Source organism: Panthera onca, chromosome D2 (genome assembly GCF_046562875.1).
Source record: "Panthera onca isolate mPanOnc1 chromosome D2, mPanOnc1 haplotype 2, whole genome shotgun sequence".
In the NCBI taxonomy this organism is placed as follows: Eukaryota; Metazoa; Chordata; class Mammalia; order Carnivora; family Felidae; genus Panthera; species Panthera onca.
Genome location: NC_138349.1, coordinates 33,318,731 through 33,336,882, shown reverse-complemented (window position 1 = coordinate 33,336,882; position 18,152 = coordinate 33,318,731). Strand labels below are relative to the sequence as shown.

Below are 18,152 nucleotides of genomic sequence, written 5' to 3'. Positions count from 1 at the left end.
ATCCCACGAACTCTGAGATCATGACCTGAACCAAAATCAAGAGTCAGATGCTTAACTGACTAAGCCACCCAGAAGCCCCAGCAACAAAGTATTTTTTAGTTAAGGTATGTACATTGCTTTTTTATTTTATTCACTTATTTTTAGAGATTTAAAAAAAAATTTTTTTTTAATGTTTATTTATTTTTGAGACAGAGAGCATGAACGGGGGAGGGTCCGAGAGAGAGGGAGACACAGAATCTGAAGCAGGCTCCAGACTCTGAGCTGTCAGCACAGAGCCCGACGCAGGGCTCAAACTGATGGACCGTGAGATCATGACCTGAGCCGAAGTCGGATGCTTAACCGACTGAGCCACCCAGGCGCCCCAGAGATTTTTATTTTTAAGTAATCTCTACACCCGATGCAGGGCTTGAACTCAGAACTCTGAGATCAAGGGTCACACCCTCCATCAACTGAGCCAGCAAGGCGCACTGTACATTGCTTTTTTAGACATAATGCTATTGCATACTTAATAGAACTACAGTATAGTGTAAATATAACTTTTATATGTACTGGAAAACCAAAAAAATTAATTTGACTTGCTTTATTACGATATTGGCTTTATTATGGTGGTCTGGAATTGAAACCACAGAGTGTCTGAGGTATGCCTGTATACCTCAGGAAGTTCTCCTAGGCCCACACTGTCCTTTGTGACACTCCAAATCGACTTTATAAATTTGCCTCTAGGATTGAGAGACTGGTTTAATGGGTTGTGGGGTAATGTGCTTCGATTTGTTCTTTTCTGTTTGTTCATCCTCATTATAATCTATGTTTTTTTCTCCCTTTGCAGATGTCTTAGCACCCAGCCACTAGCCTGATTCTTCTCTCCATAGCCATCAACTCAGCTTTTAATGTGTGCAACTTCCAGAGAAGTGGTTCAGAACAAGTCTCCCCAGAAGGCACCACTTTGGCCTGCTGATTATTTTGAGCTAAAGACAATTAAGGTCCATAAGACTCAACAAGAGTTTTTTAACTTCCTCCCCCAACTGCTTAAAAGAATTTACATAGAGGGCCTGGTCCAGGAAGAAAGCTATCACCAGAAAATAATTAGGTGTAGTAAACTGGGGGGAGCTTGGCAGGGCCTGTTTGTTACAAGTTCTCCCTGTCTCCCTTTGTGTCTGCACTACACTGTAAACATTTGTTTACAAAACATTTGCTCTTCCCATTTTCCTGTGAATTGTTTTCCTCCCCTTCTTAGCGTAGAATGGCATATAAGCCTCAATTACCTGACCATTAGGGAGCTTCTCATTAACTTTGTGGGACTCCTATATGCACTAAGTAATTTGTGTTTCTCCTGTTAATCTGTAACATGTCAATTTAATTAATAGACCAGACAAAAGAACCTAGTAGGGTAGAGGAAAAATTTTCCTCCCATACAACTATCTTCCCCTGGGCTAGCTGACTGCTTGACATTCAATTCTCAGTCTAAATGTCTGTTACTTCCTCGGATACCTGACTACCTAAAGTACCCAGTCACTCTTATACCACCCTATGCTAACATTTTGCAGAGTACTTCTCACACGCCCACCCCCTACACATGCTTACCTGCTTTAACTCCTGAAATGTAAGATCCGTATCAACAGGGATCTTGTCTGTCTCGTTCATTGCTGTACAGCTCCTAGAAATGTTTCTGGTACCAGGAGACATTTAAATGTAGGCCCTTAAATAAAAGTGAATGAACAGACTTTGAACAGCCACTCTAAGGGAAGGTCTGCACGATGGCAAATGTGTCAGGAAATGTACCCGTGCACTTGTATTAACAAGTGTGGGGCCAGATGTTAGATGAGATGTCTTTACTTTGAGAATCGGATGAAATTGCCTTGAACTGCATCTCATGTGCATTTGGACAAACCTTCCCTACTCTCTTAGGAATCAGAAGGGAAGTCGTCAGCCTTGAGCTGATCATTGAAGCCTGAACAGCAGATGCTACCCGTACAGAATATATACAGAAAAGCAACAGATGGAGGAAAGATTTTGGGAGCTGGGCCACAATTGAATTCAAAAGAAGGAACAAGAAGAGATTTTTAATACATTAGAGGAAAACCCCGTGAAAAGCTGAGTTTCAACAGTAAGGGAGAAAGAAATTTTAGGGGATAGGTCGGGGAAGTCAAAAATCTTAAGTGAGACTGATAGCCATTTTCTTAGGTTAGAGGTAGGATTTAAGAATAAGTATTAATCGAGAGATTAAGAGATTAATCAAGATAAAACTATATTTTATCTTAATACTGAAGTAGGAGTCAAAAGGCCTGGGTTTGGCCCGTTTTATCCATAGGCCTCTGGGCAAGTCAGTCTTTTCTGAGCATCAGATTTCTCACCTACAATGTAGGAATAAAAATAATCTCATCTCAGAGTGTTAGGAAGGTTGCTGAAGATGGTTTGATGGACGTGTGTTGCAAGCACTTAATTTTGTAGTAATACAATCATTAAAGTTGTCTGGAGTAAGAAATGAAGGAAACAGGTGGTAACGCAGGTATACCACAAATTCCCAGAAGGGAAGGGGAGCCAAGCAATTTATTGAAAGGAACTGCAGACAAGAAAGTGTGGAATTATAGGCTGAAGAAAAAACCAGCAACAAAAGTCCAGTATCTTCTTTCAAGCACCCATTCTAATGACTGGCTTATTGAATTCTTGAATCTTCTGTCTTTTCTACTGGCCACTCCACTCACCTTATCACTACATTCAGTTCTTCCTTATTCAGAAACACCCTTCTTGAACTCTGCCATAATCTTACTTTCCTATCTGTCTCTCCCATCTCACCCACAAAGGAGCGCTCTTCTGGGTCACTCTGGGCAGTTTTCACCCACAATGTACATTGTGCACGAAGGATGGAGGGCGAGATTGGCAATATTTGTTTCTGACATCCTTACCTGAATACTCCTACAGATTTCCTACCAAAAGGATCATGAGTTGGCGCGATTTAATCACATCAGCCAGTATGTGAAGGTGCCTTGCAAATAAGAGCGCTACTAAAGTATTGTGTAATTCAAAGCCATCATCCAATACGTGAGGAAACTGGGCCCTCCGCTGTGGGCAGACGCGTCCAGTGTCACAAAGAAAGCTAACTTATTTTCCCGAGATAAGACTTCTACGTAAACACTCACCGTCGCCCAGGTGGGTTCTGGTGAAAACTAAATTGCGCCAAATCTCGTGCCGCCGCGGTTCTGGGGCGGGGCGAGGAGCACGAAGTATCGCGAGATGATGGCGTTTTCCCGCGAAGGAGAAGCGCGCGTTTTTCCCTGGCCGGGGATTTGGCGAGGAGGCTGGGCAGGCGGCAGCCGAGAGACTTTAGCGCGCTCCGTTGCGGACGCTGAGAGGAGAGGACCCGGTTTTGGAGTGTGTGTCAGCCATGCCGGCGCAGCGGCCCGCGAGCAGCGATGGTAAGCAGACCCTTTTTCCCGGCGCGGGTGGCGGCGTCCGGGTCGCGGGGAGGGAGACAGCATGGAGGCGGCAGCCGAGATTGGGGAGTAGAGCGGACTCCGGGCAGAGACTGGAAAGGAAAGGAGGTGCAGAGCCTGTGGAGGGCGCCCGGAATTGCACATATGTGCACGATATAGGAGATTTTACACAGGGGAGCTGCATTTCCCCGAGCATCCCGATTGGTAAACTGGGTCCTGGCCACTTGTTGACATTGTGGAGACCCTGGGATGTCTTGAGAGAGCTGATGCTGGCGTCCCCGTGGGTCTTCAGCTTTTGCCTCGAATGCATCCAGGAAGGTTGTTCAACGTGGGAGTGAACTGGTAATGACCCAGTGAACTGGCAATGTTTAAAGACTGCAGTTGGAAAAGCTTTCTCCCCTCATAGAGTCCCTGGCTCCAGATCCGGTTGAAGAGCCCGAGACCGCCGTGATTACCCAAGCCATGCTGGAGGAGGAAGAACAGCTCGAGGCTGCTGGACTCGAGAGGGAGCGGAAGATGATAGAAAAGGTACTTTAGGACTCAAGTTCATCGTCGTTAAAGCCGGTAGTCCGCTTCCTCGGAGGTTTGTCTGGTTCTTCGGTCGGCTTCTTCCAGACCCTTTCAAACGGGCTTTGTTGTTTATCTCTATGTTTACGCACGCTATCTGTGAGACACCTTTGCTCGCGCTCTGAAAGAGGCTTCTGTGAGACGTAGTCTTGGCCGTGGAGCGTTTCAAGGTGCTCCTTTAGCCGTAGCCGTTCTTCCAAAACCGGTAGTGAGTTTCTGAGTGGGGTATTTCAGTGCCGTTTTCCACGCGAGGGGTAAACTTGCTTTCCGTTTTCCTTTTGCTTTCTTGGACCTATGCGAAGGAAGATTCTTTAGGTAAAAATGGGGTGTACTTTTTCAGTGATTATTATGCCAGTGGTTTCCTTGTACGGGGTGTCTGTTTTGTAGATTACTGAAAGCAGTTTTCAACCTCCTGAAAATTCAATCCTCGAGTATATTTCAGTAAGAAAGTGCCATCTTGCTTATTAATTCTTGTCTGTGCAAGAAAAGGACTGATAGCCACTAGCTGGTAGGTACTGCCTACCAAGTGAAGTGATTTTCTTGTAATAATTTATTTTGCACTCCGAATATTGTGATGCTGTAGGTACTTTTGGTATCTCTCCATTTACATATGAGGAAACTGGGGCAGTTGGGGGTCACACAACAGTGAACTCAAATTTGAACTCTGGCTGTCTTCAGAGTTGTTGTTTTTGACCCTATACCTAAGGAAATATACGCTAATGTTTAATTAACTCTATGTAATTGCAAAAGTACTTAAATTGGGAAATGCACCCCAAAGACAACTAATGAATCAGTTGGTTCTCTGCCATTTTATATCAACAGTAATGATTTCTTTTGCTGTCACTGTGAACACTTGTGAATGTTGTACACGTATTTCCCCATTGAATCTTAAACTAGACTGTAAACTAGATACGGTTATTAAATACGTTATTATATTATTAAACCTAATGGCTTAATTACTAGTATAAACTATTTTTATTAAAGCATTCTATGAAGTAGATCTGTTTTCATCTCATTTTACAGATGAGAAAACTGAGGCGTGGAGGGGGTGGGGGAAAGGGGGAAGTCCCACAGTTTGTAAGTGGTAGAGCCAAGATTGTTTGTAGGCCATGTGATTCCAGAATTCACACTTTTTAACCACCATGCTATACTTTCACTCCAGTAATACTAGTTTTGTTATTACTCACCCATAGTTGACCATAATCAGTTACGGTAATGTTGAGAAACTTTAATAGAATTGGGAAGTTGACTGTGAACCACCTTTCCTCATGGTATGAATTTCCATAGTACTTTGTTTCACAGTATTATCATTACTCACTTGATTCTCATTTTGTTTATTGAAAGCATGTCACTTACTGTTTTGTTTTCATAGGCTGTGCACCTAGCAAATAGGCAATCAGTGAATGTTCTTGAATTTCAAACTGTGGTAAAGAATATTTTCTATTACACAGCATATATAAGATTATATAAATAAAATAAAACATATGTACTTACTAGCCATGTAATAGGATGATAATTATAAAGGGTGAATCCTGGGGCAAGTGTCCAGAATTGAATCAACTTCAGAGATTATGAGAATGATAAAGCCTTCATTCTTTTTTTCAAATAGAGCATGAGGGGCGGATGGGCAGAGAGATAGAGAGAGAGAGAACCCCAAGCAGGCTCCGCACTGCCAGTGCAGAGCCCTACACGGGGCTTGAATCCATGAACCCTGAGATCACGACCTGAGCTGAAACCAAGAGGCAGATGCCTAACTGACTGAGCCACCCAGGCACCCGATGAAGCCTTCATTTTGAGTAGTATATCTTCAGTTTTGTGACTCATGAAGGTTTTTGGGTAAAGAAGTACTATTTGAAGAAAGATCATGAGGTGCAGTAAGAATGAATACATTTCTAGCATGCATTAATTCAGGAGATGAAAACTCACATTTTTCTTTTGAAAGATTTTTATTTAAGTATCTCTGCACCTAACATGGGACTTGAACTTAAAACCCAAGATCAAGAGTCCCCTGCTCCACCTACTGAGCCAGGCAGGTGCCCCATTTTCACATTTTATAGAAAGATCTCTCAAAATGTATAGTACCATAAGTATTTGCTGATTAAACTAGAATCAAATGACATATACTTTCAGTAAAATTTTTAAGTTTCTGAGCAAGCATTTTATAATCAAAATTTTTGGAGTTGTTATTGTTGAGGGATAGGTACAGTAAATGTAGCATTTCTTCAGTATTTCATCATAGAACTTAAAACAGCAGTTTTTAATCCACTTTTAGTCCTTCCATGAATAAAGTGTATAGCTCTTTTCAGTTCTTATGCTAATATAATATACTAATATAGCCAAAAAGCTAGCAGTATTATGATCTATTATTATTATTATATTTTCTTTTTATGTATAAATATAGAATTTGATTAATTTTTATAGTTTTCATTTCTAAGTTATTCCCTACTTGACCATGGGGAAAATTCTAAGAATTAGTTTCTGTCTACATGTCTTTGGAGGACAAAAAATTCACTATACAAAAATAAAGATTCTTTTTCTTTTAGAAGAATATATGCCCACAATATTTATGGGCATATATTTAGAAGTACCTCAGAGAGGAAGAGCTTGCTTAAATTCCTTAATGAGAAGCATTTACCTTGCTTTAGGAGATTTTAAGATTTGTGAAGAGTGGAGAATGGCTTTGACATTGATTTGCTGCAGTTATTTTCATTGGCTTTTCACCTGCATTTCCTTTTGAAAGAAGTCATTGTTAGTCTAAGACTTAAGAGTAGCCTTAAAGTATATGTAGTGGGGGAGGGGAAAGGTAAGAGTTGGGGTAAGTCTTAGGCAAAAGGAAAACAGTTCGTATGGTGAGAATGAAATGTAACTCAACCCCCATGCCCCCAAATCTGGTGTTGGTGTTGGGAGAGATAATGAAGTGTAGGCCCTGGGGAATTTATGCCCTTGGTGTCCATTGGCATACTCTTTCACTCTAGTCATCGAGAGATTCTCCGTGCCAGGCACTCATTGCTTTCCACAGCTGGAACTACAATTTACTTTAATATAATAAAATTACTAAAGAACAGTAATGGTAGATAAGGTTTAATACAAAATTATTTTGAAATATGGAGTTATTTTAAAGGTTTTAAAGGTTAGTCATTGATTTCGTTTCCTTAATTGTATACAAATTAGTATAACACGATATTATCTTAAATCTTTAATTACTTAAAAAAAATGTGTGCTAGTTTATTCTGGACAGGATTGAGGTAGCAGATATATCTAAATTAAGTCCAGAATGTTTAATTAAAATTTAAAACAAATTTTTAAAATTAAGATTTTTTTCAAAATCTAAGTAATTTCATCTCCCAATTTATATCTGTTTCATTCATTGACTTCCTGTTGTAATCACAGTAATATATTGGTAATAGTAAAAGAAAGGCTGTCCTGAAAGAACTGAAAATAGAGTTTTGTAAGATGTCAACAGATTATCTTCATGGATAGAATAACAGGTGTTTGTTTTATGGGTCTGTTTTTAATATTTTTCTATAATGTGTATTTATTATTTTCATTGGATTTCTTTTTAGGTATCTTATTGTCATTGCTTTTGTAACAGAAAAATGTATTTTGAAAGAAAAGCTAGAGAGATAATAGAACATCTAGGAAAAACAAGCCGATACACAATGATGTCTAAATTACAAGGTCAGGCCTTAACCATTAAATTAAAGTTAGTTAGGTTATGCTAACTCAGCTTCTGTATCTGCTCTCTCTCACTCACTCACTCTACTCACACATTTTGTGCCAGGAGTAGAACTGCTGGTTTGTAAGGTTTGGATGTATTTGGTTTTGGTAGATGATTTCAACTCTTGGCTCACTTCAGCCCACTTAGTGCTTTTTTTTTTTTTTTTTTTTTTTTTTTTTTTTTTTTTAATTGAGATCATACTGGGTTGACAAATTATGAACTGGATTGTGCCTGTTTAGGTAAATAAAGTTTTATTGGAACATCACCCTTCCCATTTGTTTACATATTGTCTGTTCTTGTGCAAAAGGCAGAATTGAGTATTTATAAGCCATATGCTTAAATATTTAAATATTTACCCTTTGGCTGTTTACAGAAAAAAATTTGTGGACCACCGAACTGTAGTATTTATTTGTTGCTTTTATGTTTTCCATCTTGTGTCCTCTCGTATTCTTTTTCAAATATTTAACTTTATCAGTGTGATAAAGGATGATCAGTGATCAGTGTGAGGGGATTCCTTCTCAGCCACTAGACTATTGTAGACTTAGAAATCACTTAATAAATAAATGGTGTGTAAAAGTAGTATGAAAAGCAGGTTTGTGAGTTGAAGATATACAGAAGTAAAAGATAAAGCTAAGCGTAGGGGAGAGTAAAGTCTAAAAGAATGGCAAAGCTCTGGGGAACAAAACACTGAAGAGGAAGGAGGAGAAACTTGTGATAAATCATAAGTAGATTTAGCATGTTGAAATATTTTGACAATGCAGTTTTTAAAAAATTTTTATTTTAGGATTTTCTTTTCTTTTTGTTGTTGTTCTTTTTTTTTTTAAGGTAATCTCTAGGCCCAGTGTGGGGCTCAAACTCACGACCCTGAGATCAGGAGTCACATGCTATATACTGACTGAGCCAGACACCTACCCACCCCAGTAATATATTTTTTTGTTTGTTTTTTTGTTTTTAAAGTTTATTTAAATATAAAGTTTATTTATTTGTTTTGAGAGAGAGAGAGAGAGAGAGAGAATCCTTAGCATGTTCTGCAAGTGCAGGGCTCAGCTCACCACTATGAGATCATGACCTGAGCTGAAATCAAGAGTCCAATGCTTAACTGACTGAGCCACCCCGGCCATACAATTTTAAAATTCTAAGAATAGATGTTCTAGTTCCTAGACAATGAAATGAGTTTTTAATTCTAATGTTCTTTCAAATAAACCTGGTATCTAAAAATGTTCTTTCCTTAAGTCATTTGATTGTTTAAAAACTTAAATCTACTTGAATTAAATATTTACTTTCTAGTGTTATGAATTAAATATTTACTTTCTAGTGTTAATTTTATATGTTTAAAAAATGGACCCTCAATTCAGCAGATGCCAGTAAACATGTCCAGTGTCTAAAATTTCAATATTTTGGTATCCAAGCTGCATCATACCAAATGGCATGTTGAACCCAGGAATCAAATTTTTTCAGCTTTGTTCTAGTTTTTGGTTTGGAAAATAAACCATTTTTACTAAAGTAAAAATTATAAAAATCTTTTCCCCCCATTAATAACAGAAAAACTATTAAACCCGAAGAGCATTTATTTATACTTTTTTTTTTTTTTTTTTTTACGTCTTATGAAAAACATCACATATGTCAGAAAACTTAATAATTATGGAAATTTTCTTTTTGGATAGGCTCGCATGTCTTGGGATAGAGAGTCCGTGGACATTCGGTACCGTAGACTTCAACATTTGCTTGAAAAAAGCAATATCTACTCCAAATTTTTATTAACTAAAATGGAACAGCAACAACTAGAGGTATGTGTACGTGATTGATTATAACTGGTACCTTAAATTAAAAAAAAAAAACTGCTTTATTGAGAAAGAAATTACGTATAGTAAACTGCACACATTTTAAGTTTACTGTTTGATGAGTTTTGACCACTGTATACACCTGTGTAACCACCAATACAGTCAAGATAAAGAACATTTCCATCACCCCAAGAAGTTTTCTTGTCTCGGCGATCCCCATGCCTGGCCATGTGATTTCTGTTTTCTGTCACTATAGGTTAGTATTGCTTTTTCTAGAATATTATATAAATAGAACCATGTGGTAAGCACTTTTTTTGTGTCTTCTTTAGCTCAGCATATTGAGATTTTGTTTATTCATACAGGCCGTTTCTTTATTCTTGAGCATTCCATTATATGAATATACCACCATTTATTTTTTCTGTTACCTATTGACTGATTTTTATCCTGTCTAGTCATATTTTTTGGATGATGGAAATTGTGAACTTTGTTTCCCAGTCCATTTTTTTGAAAAATTGCTTTATTGAGATATAACTGATACGCACAAAACTGCACCTTTATAGTGTATAATTTTATAAGTTTTAACATGAATACACCCATAAAGTGACCATAAGGTGATGACATAACCATCAACTCAAACCCCTCCCCTTTTTCTATTGAGGTATAATTGACATATAACATTAGTTTCAGGTTATGATTCAATATTTGTATATGTTGTGAAATGATCACCACAGTACATCTAGTTAACATCTGTCACCATACACAGTTAAAAAAATTTTTTTCTTAGGAGGAAAAAAAAAATAAAATAAAATAAATAAATAAATAAATATATATATATATATATATATATATATATTTAGTGTTTATTCATTTTTGAGAGAGAGGGAGACACAGAATCTGAAGCAGGTTCCAGGCTCTGAGCTGTCAGCACAGAGACTGACACAGGGCTCGAACTCTTGAACCATGAGATCATGACCTGAGCCAAAGTTGGACGCTTAACCAACTGAGCCACCCAAGTGCCCCTCTTAGCAACTTTTAAATATGCAGTAGAATATTACTAACTATAGTCACCATGCTGTATAGTACATACCGCTGACTTATTTTATAACTGTATGCTTGTACCTTTTGACCTGTCAAAAGGTCCTCCCACCACCACCTATCAGTCTGTTCTTTGTATCTATGAGTTTGGAGGGTTTTTGTTTTTAAGATTCCACACGTTAGGGGCGCCTGGGTGGCGCAGTCGGTTAAGCGTCTGACTTCAGCCAGGTCACGATCTCGCGGTCCGTGAGTTCGAGCCCCGCGTCAGGCTCTGGGCTGACAGCTCAGAGCCTGGAGCCTGTTTCCGATTCTGTGTCTCCCTCTCTCTCTGCCCCTCCCCCATTCATGCTCTCTCTCTGTCCCAAAAATAAATAAAAAACGTTGAAAAAAAAAAATTAAAAAAAAAAAAGATTCCACACGTTAGATTATGTGGTATTAGTCGTTCTCTGAATCCTTTCACTTAGCATAGTGCCCACAAGGTTCATCCATGTTGTTGTAAATAGCAAAATTCTATTTTTTTATGGCTGAATTCCTGCCCCTTTTAGAATTTTTTCCCATCCTTCACTTCCTGTCTTCATCACCAAATAACCACTGATCCACTTCCCATCATTGTAAATTCATTTGCACTTTCTGTTGGTAATTTATTATTTTAGCTTTTATATTTCTGAAAATTTCTTCATTTGTCTTTGTTTTTGAAAGATTATTTTTTTTGTAATCTTTATTTTTGAGAGAGACAGAGTGTGAGCAGGGGAGGGGCAGAGAGAGGGAGACACAGAATCTGAAGCAGGTTTCAAGGTCTGAATTATCAGCACAGGGCCCAATGTAGGGCTCAAACCCACAAACTGTGAGATCATGACCTGAGCAGAAGTTGGATGCTTAATCGACTGAGCCACCCTGCGCCTGAAGATATTTTATTGAGCAAACTATTTTTGTTTAGTGCTTTCTTACTCCTGTCCTGGTGTCCCTACCCTCATGATGTTTCACTGCTTTCTAGTTTACATTGATCATGACAAAACCAAAAAATTTTTTTCTTTAAACCAAAGTTTTAATAATGGCCCACAAGACCATAAGTCTGGTTGCCTCACTCAACCCCATTACCTTTCAGACCTCATTTCAGGTGTGTTTCCTGCCTTGGGGGCTTTGCACTGGCTGTTTTGTGCTTGGAACCATCTTCTCATAGATACCTACATAGCTAAGTTCATCATCACCTTCAAGCCTTGGCTTAAATGTTTTCCCAATGAAGCCTACCCTAACAATCTTAAATGAAATTGCTATCTGACACCTTTTCCATCAGCACACTCCTGGTACCCTTGACCTTGTTCTTGTCTTCCCATTGCACTTAGTAAGATATATTATTTTTGCCCACTAGAATGTATGAAGATTTATAAATTTGCAAATATCAAGACTACAGTAATTTCCTGTTCCCATCATTCCCATCTCATAATTATCAGTCAAGATTTTGCTGTATTTGCTAAATCTTCTTTTTCCTTTGTTGAATTCCTTTTTAAACCTTTGTATGGTAAAATGAAACACAGGTATAGGAGAATAAAACAATCATACTTAATGAGTTGTTTCATGCTTAATGAGTTATAGGAAAAATATCTTCTATCCACTTCTTGGGAATGGTTTGAATCCTTTTTTGTCTGTGTTTTAAAGCTTTGTTAGGGTGTATATGGAATAGCTTTTAGTCTAGAAATAACTTGGCCCCTCTTCTGAGCACTCTGCTTGATGCCTTCTATGTTGGCAGGCCCTTTTACTTTGCCTGACAGGGGTGTGAACTGTTCCTGTTTCCTTGTGAGCACAGAGATTGTTCTACCAGCTTCTTTCTGGTGGCTCTTTCCTGGCCTTTCTGTTCCTTCAGGCAGGAGAGGAAATCTGTTCCCTATTGCTGTGTAAAGGCTTGAAGTGCAAATTCTCCCTTGTTTTTAAATCTTTATATAGTTTCTTCATTGTGAACATGTTTTTTGAGGTGTGTGTTCTAGATTTTGCACTTTCTGCTTGTGACACTAAAAACATTATCTTGCAGGAACAGAAGAAGAAAGAGAAATTGGAAAGAAAAAAGGAATCTTTAAAAGTTACTAAGGTAATATATAGTAAGATGGAAACTCCTGTATGCATTCTTAAATATTGAAGAAATACTTTTGTAATCTTTTTTTTTTTTTCTTTTCAGTTTACTTATTTATTTTGAGTAAGGGAGAGCACACAAGTCAGGTAGGGGCAGAGAGAGAGAATCCGAAGCATGGGGACTCGAACCCATGAACCATGAGATCATGACCTGAGCCAAAATCAAAAGTTAGACACTCAACCTTCTGAACCACCCAGGCACCCCTCTTTTATAGTCTGACTTTATTGATCATCTACTTTATTTTAACCTTCTGAAAACCTATCTTTGTTACGAGCTGCATAGAAACATGTAAAATATGTTTCTCAGTATATTTAGATATGGAAAGACATCTAAATATAACCCTTTTGTTTCTCATTCTGTTTTTCATAACGCCAAAATTTCACTTTTATAAGTGGCTAGCTCTTTTGGTGCTTATAATGATTACTAATCTTTTCTCCTTAATGTCTCCAGCCTCCTCATGTCAACTTGCATCCATAATGATAATCTAAATTTGTATCTTGTGCGTGACTACAGCAATGGAGCCAAAATTGGAGAGAGAAACATTTCAGATAAGAGAGCATTTGTTTAGGGATAGCCTGAATTTTATTTTATCTTACTTTTTTATTTTTTTTTTAATGTTTGTTTATTTTTGAAAGAGAGGGAGAGACAGAGCGTGAGTGGGGGAGGGGCAGAGAGAGAAGGAGACACAGAATGTGAAGCAGGCTCCAGGCTCCACGCTGTCAGCACAGAACCCAATGTGGGGCCTGAACTCACAAACCGCGAGATCTTGATCTGAGCCAAAGTCAGATGCTAACCGACAGGGCCACCCAGGTGGCCCAGGGATGGCCTAAATTTTAGATGTGGTCTTTTGAGGGGAATATGTTTTTTTTTTTTATTTTTTTATTTATTTTTTTTTTTTTTTAATTTTTTTTTTTAACGTTTATTTATTTTTGAGACAGAGAGAGACAGAGCATGAACAGGGGAGGGGCAGAGAGAGAGGGAGACACAGAATCGGAAACAGGCTCCAGGCTCTGAGCCGTCAGCCCAGAGCCCGACGCGGGGCTCGAACTCACGGACGGCGAGATCATGACCTGAGCCGAAGTCGGACGCTTAACCGACTGAGCCACCCAGGCGCCCCTGAGGGGAATATGTTTTAATATGAGGCTGTTTAATGCTGTACTGATGGGAATTGTATGAAGAACAGCTGTACTCGTGAAAAGAGAAATAATGAAGGCAACATTTATTGAGTTCTTACTATGTGTCATGTATTTCTAAACTTTGCATTTATTTTTTTAAGTAAGCTCTATGCTCATTGTGGAGTTGCATGCTCCGTTGACTGAGCCATCCAGGTGCCCCTAAGTTTATTTTAATTCTCAAAAGGCTCTGTTAGATAGAGGTACTGTACTTCTCCCCATTTTACATATAAAGAAGCTGAATGCATAAAGTACAGTCCATCCTCATTATGCACAGATTCCATATTTGCCAGTTAGCCTACTTGCTCAAATTTGTTAACTCCAAAATCAGTACTTGGGATTTCATGGTCATGGTCATTTGTAGACCTGTTCCTGTGCAGAATAGCAAAAAATTTGTCTCCCAACACGCAAATTTCTAACTGAAGTTAAACACAGTGGTGCTCTGCCTTACTTAAGCTTACTATAAACAAATGCCCTTTTCATGGTTTATTTAATGTCATGATTTTTTCATTTTGATGGGTTTTGTTGATTTTGCTGTTAAAATGGCCCTCAGCCATATTGTGCTGAAGTGCCGTCTAGTGTTTCTAATGCAAGAAGACTATGATGTGCCTTATGGAGAAAATAAGTGTATTCGACAAACTTCCTTCAGGCATGAATTATAGTGCTGTTGGCTCTGAGTTCGCTGTTAATCAACATCTATATTAAATAAGATGTCCTTAAATAGCAACACACATAAAACAGGGTTATGTGTTGATCAGTTGATGAAATTGTGACCAGAGGCTTACAGGAGCCTGAGCTTGTATTTCTTCCAGAAGTAGTGATTCGTTGTTCACTAATCTAGTATTTGTAGTTATTGTATAGAACAGAATGAGAATTCACTAACCTGCTGATAGTTACATATTCAATAAATAGTAATGTTGGAGTTTGTTTCATACCCTACACTTCTTTACTAATCTGGCTTGATCAGGTAATATCAAAATGCCAATAAGGGTACCTTTAAGTCCATTTTATTCATCACCATTGGTGATGTTAAAGTATATCATAGATAATTTTGCAACAAAAGCAATTTTTGAAAATTGATACAAGATAATTTTTAATATTTATGTATTTATTTATTTATTTACTTAATTTTGTTATTTTTTTTTTAGAGAGATAGTGAGCATGGAAGGGCGGAGAGAGAGGGAGACAGAATCCCAAGCAGGCTCCAGACTGTCAGCGCAGAGCCCATTGTGGGGTTTGAACCCCAAACTGTGAGATCATGACCTGAGCTGATAAGAGTCAGATGCTTAACCTGTTGAGCCACCCAGGCGCCCCTAAGATAATTTTATTTGCTTAATCATTTACTCCCTACTCTTCAACCTGTTGTTTTAATCCATTGTTCACTTTTGCCTAGCTAACTTTTTATACCAGGGTTTTCTAAAGGTGTCAACCATTAAGTTCTGCCTCTTCCATCTCACAGATCCCTTTTGGTACTTTCTTTTTTTAATCTTCTTTTTACTTTATTTTAAAATTTACCTTCTTAGGGTGCCTGATTGGCTTAGTTGATAGAGCTTGATCTTGGGCTGTGAGTTTGAGCCCCATGTGTGGTGTGGAGTTAACATTAAATAAATAAATAAAATTTACCTTGTTAATTTTGATTTCTTACACATATTTTCTCCCTACATTTGGTTGTCTTTTCCAACTTTCATTTTGAAACTTTATTTTTGAGTATCTCTTCCTTTCCTCTGTTTCCCCTCATTAATATTTTTTCAACTAGTATTCTCTTCTATTTCTGCTTTCAGTTGTATTTAGCTTAAAAATCTTACTGAAAATGAGTAGTTCTTCCATACCATACCCACTGAATATCTTTAGCATAGACCTACAGTTACAGAAGATGTGTGTAGTAATATCAAAATAAAAATGTCTTCTATGTTTAATTTAGAAATTTCTCAAATGGAAAAAAAATTAAGGAAAGTAGAGTTGGCAGGAAAAAGAATATGGTTACAAACAACTTTTAATAGGGAAATGTAGAAAAAGGTTACATGCTGGTAAGTATAATAGTAAAGAGTTGTGGATGTGGTTCAACTGCAAGAAACATTTACTTAATCAGTGCCTTTTAATATTTAATACCATAGAAGTCCCTAGAAAAATAATATTTTAAATTCTTGTTTTATAGGGTAAAAATTCCACTGATGCAAGTGAAGAGAATCCAGGTGAACTTCCTTTTTCTGCTTTTGAAGCATGTGTTTTTATTTTTGCTTTCATTGCTATCAAAAATAAAATGATTTTTTTTAATAGTTATGAGAAAGAAGAGAGGAAGAGAAGATGAATCATACAATATTTCAGAGGTCATGTCAAAAGAGGTAAAAAAGTGGGGAGGGCACATAAGATTCAGTGTTCAGTAAAACCCATTGTGGATTTTGAACCACATTAAAGCTATATGGATTGCTGTTACTTATTTGGCTTTTCAGACTCTTACGGGAAGTTTTTCAGACTGTTGAGGGACTGTTTCAGGCAAGAAGATGGTACCATCTTGCTGTTTGTTAAAGGAGCATGAGCTTGGCCTAATCAGAAGTTACTATAATTTCTTATAACTTCAAGATCTTATCTTCAGAACTTTGTTCTTGTTCCTTGTTAAGGAATTTAGGGGAACTAAAATATACTGACTTTTTTTTCTTTTTTTTTTTTTTAAGATTTTATTTTTAAATTCTCTCTACACCCAGTGTAGGGCTTGAGTTCACAACCCTGAAATCAAGAGTCGCATGTTCCATTGACTGAGCCAGCCAGCTTCCCCATCATATACTCATTTTTAAAACTAGATCCTTTTTTACCTTCCTACTTGTGACCTCATAAAATAGAAATTAAAAAACATGTTCATTTATGACAAACCTTAATATTCCTTAGGCATATTTTAATGTGTTACATTCTTAACATTAAAAAAAATTCTAACAGTATTATCTACTACATTTTTCTTTAACCTAAAATTCAAACTCTTGGGATCTTCCTAAAATATAAAATTTCACATAGTATTTGTCTTTACTTTAGGGATGCACTCTGGTATTTTCCTTTTTTTTTTTTTTTTTTTTCTTTCATTTTAAAAATAATGGTCAGGACCCATTTTATTGATTATGGAACATGGCCTGCAGTTTGAAAAACACTGTTATTTAGATGTATCATAGTTTAGCCAGTCACAACTGTTACTTTAATGTAGCAAATGTTGGTGGCATATTGGCTGTTGGCAGATGTTGTCCTACATGGATAAGATCACTTAGTAAAGGAAAGTAGACTGTCTTTGCCTTAGCCTATGTCCAGTGAGAAATGTATAGAAAGTAATCAATTATAATTGAGTGCTGTTGAGCCTATAGAAGGACTCTAAACTCAGGCGTTAGGTTCTTAGAATCTTCTAGAAGGTGACATCTGAGTTGAGACTTGAAGGATAAAAGTTAAATCATCCAGAGGTTGAGGGTAGTTAATAGGGAAAAGTAAAATACAGGGAAGATAGTAGAGAAGTGTTCTAGGAAGGGAGAATAACCTTTGACCAACATCCAGAGGCAGGAGAGATCCTGGCAAATTTTAAGAACTTGAAAATACATATTTGTTTCCAGTTGGTATGTAAAGGAAAAGGTGGTAAAAGATGAAGCTAGAGGTAAGCAGAGTCAGGAGGTTAGTTATGGGGTTTAGTTTTTAACAATAGTTCATAGCTGGTATTATATTTATGTTTTGATTCATTCACAGATTGTTCAAAAAGATTCAGCTTAGCTGGTCATTTTAAAAGACCACTCTCCTGCCTGTTCACTATATCCCTTCAGCCTTAGGGTATGAATTCCTATACTTGCATAATACTTTACATATACACATGACACACATAAATCGACATGTATATATGTATGTATGTGTCAGCCACTTAACTGATATGTCCTATCATTCTCCTATGCATCTTAAATTTAAGATACGTTGAGAGTTTCTTGAATGTATCTACTATTTCATCCCCTTTGTCCTCTGCACATGGTATTCTCTTCTTGAAATGAAACCCTAACTTTTATCTTCAGTGATTATGCCCTGATGACAACTTTTTCAGATAATTTGATGTAATACTCACCTAAGTCACCAAGTGGCACTCAGGTATTGCTTGTCTTCATACCCTTAGCATCTAGTAAATACTTAAAAATCAGAACACTTTAATTGTTTTTTTATATTTTATTTTATTTTAGAGATTTTTTTAAAAGGAGAGTGGGGAGGGGCAGCAAGGGGGAAAGGAAGAGGGAAAAGAGTGAAAATAACTCAAGCAGGCTCCATGCCGCACAGAGCCCAACTCAGGGCTTGATCCCACAACCATGAGATGGT

At 37.5% G+C, this 18,152-nt stretch overlaps 1 protein-coding gene across 1 annotated transcript in view; it reads left to right on the top strand.

Moving 5' to 3' along the window:
* The first annotated feature begins 3,225 nt into the window (after positions 1–3,225).
* The window catches only part of HELLS (helicase, lymphoid specific), a 38,170-nt gene continuing 23,243 nt past the window's right edge, over positions 3,226–18,152 (top strand). The window contains exons 1-6 of the mRNA XM_060641968.3: positions 3,226–3,413; positions 3,838–3,959; positions 9,381–9,503; positions 12,559–12,615; positions 15,985–16,021; positions 16,107–16,171. Of these exons, the coding sequence (XP_060497951.1) occupies positions 3,383–3,413; positions 3,838–3,959; positions 9,381–9,503; positions 12,559–12,615; positions 15,985–16,021; positions 16,107–16,171 (435 nt within the window). The 5' untranslated portion in view covers positions 3,226–3,382. The remainder of the gene's footprint in view (positions 3,414–3,837; positions 3,960–9,380; positions 9,504–12,558; positions 12,616–15,984; positions 16,022–16,106; positions 16,172–18,152) is intronic.